The sequence below is a fragment of the Argiope bruennichi genome, chromosome 10, assembly GCF_947563725.1.
Source record: "Argiope bruennichi chromosome 10, qqArgBrue1.1, whole genome shotgun sequence".
Taxonomy (NCBI): domain Eukaryota; kingdom Metazoa; phylum Arthropoda; class Arachnida; order Araneae; family Araneidae; genus Argiope; species Argiope bruennichi.
Window position 1 is genome coordinate 4,208,300 of NC_079160.1, and position 8,045 is coordinate 4,216,344.

An 8,045-nucleotide genomic window follows, 5' to 3' on the forward strand; every position below is an offset into this window, starting at 1 on the left:
CCGCTTTGAGCTAGATGGATGAAATTTGGTATAGGGCCTTCACAACAGATTTGTAGATTTCTATCAAATTTTGTGTAAAATCTAATCAAAATAAATGTGCCTGTGCGGTTGTACGAATATAAGTTAACATGATAGCTACAAAACGAAGAGGGCTAAATGGATGAAATTCGGTACAGAAATTTAACGTATACATTTTAGACCCCTACGAAATTCTGAGGCAAATGCAACTAGGGTTTGACCGTCTGTCGGCTTGCATTTTTAGAAGCATGTAAAAACGATAGCTCAAAGATGCAAGTACTTGAATATATCATTGCGATTTTATGATTGCAGTCGCAGTCCTTTGTCAGATTTTGGTTTCAATCAATTCGGGAAGAAGCATGTCACAAATTCACCTTTATTAGGGAGTGTGCGAGGAAGTTTTGTGGAGACCGCTCTCGTTGCTTTAAGTTATCGTGTTCACAATCAAGCAGAGGAAAAACAGACTACCCGGGGATGGACTTCGAACCAAAATTCGATCAAAAGCTAAGGTTTTGATGTCAATACCACGACACGAAATTCAGCTTTTGCCGCATTATTATGCTTACAGAGAGAAAAACATCTATGTCAAAGAAGTACTTTTCGGACTAAGGAAGACCCGAAATCCGGCGATTCATCAATAACTTAAAATCAGACTTTTTAAGGACTGCAATTTTATCTCTCTACACTTCGCATACGAGAAAATAATAAGAAGATAAGTGGCTCAATATCATATGATGGTTCTACCATTTCTAAAATTACCGTCCACAAGAAAATCCAAACTGGATAAATATTTCTTCAGGGATCGTACAGAAATCGGCCGTAGATAAATTTGTTTCATTTTGTTAAATCATTTGTATACATAAAAAGAGGAACGTTTCATTCGAATGCTTTCTCCTTTTTATATTCACACTTAAATTTTCATTGTTTTAAATAATATCGAATGTCGATTTTTTTTTTTTTTTTTTTTTTTTTTTTCCATAACTAGGTACTGCCACTGGTAAAGAATCAAAATGAATCGATTAAATCGTGATTCAGTTCTGTAACCGTCAAAATTGTGAAGACGAATTTGAGATAAGCAGAGACCAACTCTTCCTATTTTTTTAAAATCTGGATGGAGTTTTTATTTATTTAATAAATAGTTCGGGTTGGATGTATGATTTCAGAGAATATTTATTGAGAAATAACATTAACATGAAGAAATAAAAAAATAAATTGTACTGAAATTATTATAAAAATAAAGATTTATTATTTTTACTTTTTTAGCATTTAAATGTTAATAGGTTAAAGGTTTATTATTTAAGCATGGATTTTTCTATGGATTTTTACACTCATTTTTGTTTTCTATACACGCATTAAAAATTAATTTTTTTTTTCTTCTTCTTTAATAGTTTTGATCTACTGGTAGTCGCACTCCACACTTGCCCTTGAGCTTCAAAATTCACATTTCGTCACTGAAATCATTTACTGTAAAACCAGTATGTATTGTTTTTATACGAGGATTATAAATATTCCGGGAAAGTAGATGAATTGGGAATGATAAATTAAATTAGTTGATGAATCAGACGAATGGAAAATGGTTAGCAGGACTTTCTCGCGTTGGGTTTCTTCACTATCCTATTCTCTAAATAATTAAATAAAGGAGGAACGCAGGATCATTTTGATTGACACTTATTATATGTGATATTATGTTCTATGAACAGGGACTTGAGTTTTCCGAATATTATTAATATTTAACTAAGGATCAATTAACTCAGTATTATATCGTTTCATCAGAGAACTTCTTGCAATATCACAATCATTCATTCATCTTTAAGATTAGCTTTAGGCTCCCATTTTGCTAGTAAAAAACACTTTCAGAATTCGTTAATAAATTTAATTTTTTTTAAGGACGTTTTACTTGCATACGGTGTCCAAGCGGTGTCTAATAAATAGTATAGAAAATGCTTTCCTTAGAGTTTTTAATAAATACAATGTTCGTTCAACTCATTATTGCAAATTATTATAGATATAATTATTGTACATTATATTTATTCCCCGCTGTTTTACACATAAACACAAATACTTATATACATAAACGCAGAAATATTGAAAAATGAGTATATAACATTTAAAAAAAAATCCCATCTCATTTGAAGTTGAAAACAAGTGCTTGGAACAATCTTTTGCAAAAGTAGCAGCAGGCGTCACTCTCTGAATAAAAATATCCAAAAGGTAATTTTAAAATCGTGAAACTAACACAAACATATAATTAAATAGCAAAAGAACATCCCATATACTAAAAAGAGATTTTTTCATCCCTCTTTCTAAATTTAAAAATATTTTTTTTTTCCCTTTATTGTTTGAACAAAGTATTCGTTTCATTAAGTTTCGTACGCCATCTTAAGACCACTGAAGATTTTGATATATTACTATAGTATATAAGAGGGAAGTACAACGTGCAAAAACGTTTGCACTCAAAATGAGTTTATGATGTAAAAAAAAAAAAAAAAAATTGACACACACATCCCTTTTTCTTCATTTACCGGCAAGAATACACTAGAGTACAAAATTTCAAAACGAGCACATCAGAGGGAGTAAAACAAATTACAAAATTCTTCCTTCACAAACAAGAAACAAATTTAATTATAAAAATTTTTTATAAAAATAAGACCAATTTATTTATGTATTGAATCCTGGGCTAATTTTGTGAGAACCTCTCACAACAAATGCAAATGCTATAAACAATTTCAGTCGGCCCGAAATAGGACGAGAATTGTTTGATCAAATTGAAACGATAATAATTTTTAAAAAAAGGCACGAGTTACACTCACCCAGGTACTGGTAAGCGCCCGTCACTGATAACATCGTCAGACAAGATAATATCCACAGGCACCCGATACCCACACCGCGACGATGCATTTTCGAACGAGCAAAGCCGCCGCGTCTTCCTCCGACTTCGCGAGCACGTCGACTGAGAGACTGACTATCGGATGAATGAATGGCAGAGAGAGAGAGGGCGCGTCACACGCCCGCGGCTCTAACAGCGGGCGGGCTTCTTTGTGATCGACTGGTGCATTTTGACAAGACAACCGATTAGGAAGGGGGGTTCGAGTGTGAAAATTACAACGGTTTCTACACCACTCAAGAAAAAGCCGCTGGTAGAAATAAACCAAGTATGTGGTCTATGCGTTCAGTCGCATTTGTGCACTAGATTGTTTCCTAGGGGCCCTTAAGCGATGCAAATCTAAGAGCCTCTTTTCCTCTCCAAGCTTTCAAAACCATATACTTTTTGTGGATTTTAATTTAAGGTATGAGAACATGTTCGCGATGTTTTTTTTTTTTTTTTTTTTTTTGAAATCATCTCTAAAATATTCATATTTTTGCACAAAAATTGAAAAATATCTATGAAACCAAAATATACAAGCTAAGTCCCAAATTGTTTTTAAATACTGGAAAAAATGGCTCTTTTATTGAGGGTGGGGAAGTTAAAAATAGGTATAAAAGAAAAATCTTTAGTTAAGAAATTTATCATGTGATTGCTTAAAATTTTGCTCACAGCTTAAAAAATATATTAGCTAGTGCCTGAACTAAAAAATAAGTTGCAGTTCTATTCACTCCTTAAACATTGGAATTCGATGTATAAATAACATGAAGTTTTCAATTATTCTCGCATTGTAAAGCATTAAAATAAATACAGATTGTTTGTAAATGAATAGATTATTTATTCTCTAAATGCAGAAGATATTGATTCGAACTGCAAAGCATATTGAACAAAAAATGTGCACTAGATTTTAATTTATGATATTTTTTTTTTATAAGACAACTGTGGCAAAGAGTAGAATGTCAGAAAGTAGCATTAAAACGTATATAAAAGCAAATATAAAAATCATTGTAACTTCTCAAAAAATGGTATTAGAAACAAACGAAAAAATTTACTTAAATATGAAACTGTTCAAACATTAAGAATATTAAATTTATAAAATTCATATTTTCTCCAAAAAATCGACATTTTAATGAAATAATCTACCTTAATATTTATATATAAACAAATTTTAATAAACTACGATAGTCGAATTTTTGATTGCTGATCACTTTCCATAAAAGTTGATTTCAGTATAACGCTTATAAAAAAAGATCACACTGAAATTTAAAAATAATTTTAAGCATAATAAAAAAGACAAACCTTTTTAACACAATCAAAATTAATATTTAATAACAGCAATAATTATTTTATGGTAAATATATGGCAAATTAATAATATTTAAAATAATACAACACAAAATTTTCTAAAAGCATAAAATAACATAATGCAAATGACAAGTAGAAACGTTGCTAAAATAATGTTCCAAGTTTATTGTCAGTCTTTATAATTAAAAGAAAGTACAAAATAGGGTCGCAAAAATAAATATAGAAGACTTGGGGGTCCCCAGGGTAATCGCCTACTATGCCACGCTCTATTTTTGGAAGGCAAACTTGATGAACAATTAGAAGTGCTACGGAGATTTCTTATAAAAAAGTGATTGATAGGTGAGAATTCTTTTCTATGGGACAATTCATATTCTCCAATGCGAAAATCGATCATTACTTTTAAATCCATGACTAATGTAAAGAAATTACAGTGGCTCATGGCATTATACGTCAAACAATAACATGCTAGTTATTAATAAATGACTAGCATGATAAAGTATTTACAGAAATAACATATCGATTTATTTCACATTCTCAATGGTATGTCGATATCTACTTTAAATCAATGGTCTTTCCTTTAAGAATGTCTCTTATATTTAAAAATTTGTCTCCGTTTATAAGCAATTATCTTTACGTATGAAGACCCGTTTTTTGCCTCGGGTTTGGTTCCATACTTGTTGGTCCTGCTCACGATAACTGAAATAATATCCACGTTTTCTTTACGCTATTGAATTTTTTAGCCCTTGGCGCATGGGATTTAGAATTGTACAAGTATGCGTGCAGATTGGGATACTCACCTTTATTTAGTATCCACTGGCGAACAAACTAGAATAGAGAATAGTTTTAATTTGTAACTCATCAATATATATATATATATTTAAAAAAGCAATTGAAAGTAGTTTAACAGCAACTCAATATACCGAACCAAACAAAAATTGCTTTATAGGATCTACGGATGTCTGCGGAATAAAAATGATCGATTAAAAATTTTCATTTCCAAAACATCGCTATCACTTTAATCCCTCGTTACTTTCTCATGTACAAAGTACAGAGAAAGCATTGTGATCGTGAAGAAATTCGAACTCGAACTTATGATAAATCTCCACATTTCAGACTTCCCAGAAGTCTGTAAAACGCAATTTTGGAATTGTGCCTATCTGTGACAAAGATAATTCAAAAGCGCGAAATGCTAGACGGATGAAATTTTGCATAGTCTATTTACTAAATTGTGTAGATTTCTATCAAATTTTGAGCAAGATCTGTTCAATGAAAATCTGTCCGTCCGACTGTTCGAATGCAAGTTAACACGATAACTACAAAACAGAGAGAGCTAAATAGATAAAATTTGATATACAGATTTAACATCTACACTATATACACCCGTCAAATGTTGAGCCAAATCCACCAATGAATTGAACATCTGTCGGTCTGTACTTTCAGAAGCATGTAAACACGATAACTCAAAAACGCATTGCACACACTTAAGCACATCAAATGTGGTGTATGATTTTGAGACTGTAATTGTAGTTTTGTTTCAGAAAGAAAAAAACGTGTCTAAAACATAAGTTGATCTTTATGAGAGAAAGTTTTGTGGCGAACATTCACGCCTTTTCTAATCAGTGTTGCCAGTCAATTGATTAAAAGTGACCTAGATTCAAAGAGCCTTTTCTCATCTTTTGGCGAAGTGTAATTGCCATGAAATATTTTTTTTTTTTTTTTTTTTTTTTGTAAATAACATTCTTGATCGCGGTCCTTATAATTTTAGAAAAAGGATATTTTCATCCTTTAAAGTTAATGTCCTTTCCAAGATAAAAATTATCAGAGGATTGCGCCACATCATAGAAAGAATAAACGGATAGCAAACAAAAATGGACAAAGTTTGCACAGATTTTTAGGTTATAATTCTTTTTTTTTATGGATTTATAGTTTCTATTGGACTGCAACGTCGTACTAAGTGAAGTCCTGTTCCCACGGCCCGTGACAGCTTTGCATCCGGCGCATTTTGCCCTCTTTCCTCTCATTTGTAGTTATCCGTGCCCTTTAACGTCTGTTCATTTTACCGACAATTTGTGGGGAGCTTGCGATCTACATCCACAAGCGAGAGTGATCTTACAATGGAGTTGCGAATAAATTTTACAGAAAGAGAAAATACCATTTTAGAAGAATCTACACTGGGCCATTGAGCCATTTGTTCTTCTCGGGCTTGGTGCATGGAGACATAGACTAAATCTGAAGAAAATCAGAAATGCGTTAAGTGCAATCCAACGGCTCCCTCTCTTCAATATGTCTGGGGCATTTAGAACAATTTCTACCGAAGCCCTTCAAGCGATAACGGGAATTTTTCTAATGGATCTGAGAGCAACGGAAATGTTCACTAAATTCAAATAAGTACGACTAGTAATAAAGTAAGAATAGGAAACAAATGCTTCAGTAGTAAAGATTAGGAGATATATTTTGACAAATTCGAACAACACCCTGCAGAATGGTTTACTCATAATTTTCAAATCAATATCCCACATATGGATGTGATAGAAATTTTTATAGATGGCTCGAAAGATGATAATAAAGCAGGATCTGGAATAGTGGTTTACTACTATGAGAAAGAGATCGATGAAAGTCTTCTGAAATTATCAAACCGTTCCACAAGTTTTCAGATAGAAGTGCAAGCTCTAAAAGTGGTCATTGAATATTGCGAAAGGATGAAGGACGGACAGAAATGCTGAATTTTTTCAGATTGTCTGTCAGCCCTACAAACCATACAATCATCTTATAATTGTTATAAGTAAATATGGACAATAAAAGAAAAAAATATAAAAAATGTAAAAATTAACAAGTAGATAGAGTTGAACTGGGTTAAGGTCCATATTGGAATATATGGTAATGAAAAGACGGATCAAAGTCCAAAGTTGGCGGCACAGAAAGAGAATGTTGATATAATTATCCCCAAATCAAATAGTGTCTTAGTGAAGGAATCGGTACTGTTTACCATCATTTAAGCGAATGTATAGAAGTCTCAGAACGAAGAAAGAATCTAAAAGTTGAAAATAATGACTTAAGCTCAGTACTAATGGCGCCAGCAAATCTTAAAATACTGCAAGACATGATGCTGAAAATTGACAGTTTTTAGCCCAATATTTAAAGTTTTTGCCTCTCTTCTTTAGTGGAGCGCACATTTGGATCAATACAGAGAATTTTGAGAAAGTTTTTTCAAAGTGCTGACTTGCTGCCTTAAAACAAGATGACAAATGTAGGGGAAGATGAGGAGGAAAGTCAGAGATTGAAAATCTGTGGCTTAGGACCAACCGCTATGAAGAGGATGCCGATTCGGAGAATTTGTCAGTAATATGGATGGATTATGTTAAATACAGCAGTCGGCCACAACAAATCCTGTCGATACTGCCTCGTTCAGTGGCGGAGGAATGGTCGGCTGTACACAAGAAGAAGGTCCTACAGTGGATCAGATGGCAAATTTGCTACCATATCCGTAAAGGCAACGGGCCATGGGAATGGGGTATTCACTTATGATCTTTAGGCATGGACGATTTAAACTAATAAAAACGATTCGGTGAAAAAAAAATTTTTTTCACAGTTTTTAGTTTTGACTTTCAATTAGTCAAAATCAATTCGAATTGGAGACGATATTTTTATTCTATGTATCTTGTTCTCTTGTATTATAATAGCAAGAAATTCAAAGAGTCAGAGAAAAAATTAGAATAAGAAATTCCGAATTTCAAAAGTTCTGCTGTACTGGAAAATATGATCGGTGAAAGTTTTCGAGAGCCCAGCTTATGATTCCAACCCATTTTTTTAAAAAATCGACCAAAAGTAACTTTCAATGTTTAATATTATTCAAAGAGTCC

The 8,045-nt window shown here is 32.6% G+C and overlaps 1 protein-coding gene across 2 annotated transcripts in view; it reads right to left on the reverse strand.

Annotated features, from left to right (window-relative positions):
* The window catches only part of LOC129988352 (laminin subunit alpha-1-like), a 158,687-nt gene extending 155,733 nt beyond the window's left edge, over window positions 1-2,954 (reverse strand). For both annotated transcript variants that reach the window (XM_056096556.1, XM_056096555.1), the window contains exon 1: window positions 2,829-2,954. In XM_056096556.1, coding sequence (XP_055952531.1) covers window positions 2,829-2,916 — 88 coding nt within the window. In that variant the 5' untranslated portion in view covers window positions 2,917-2,954. The remainder of the gene's footprint in view (window positions 1-2,828) is intronic.
* Window positions 2,955-8,045: the final 5,091 nt, after the last annotated feature.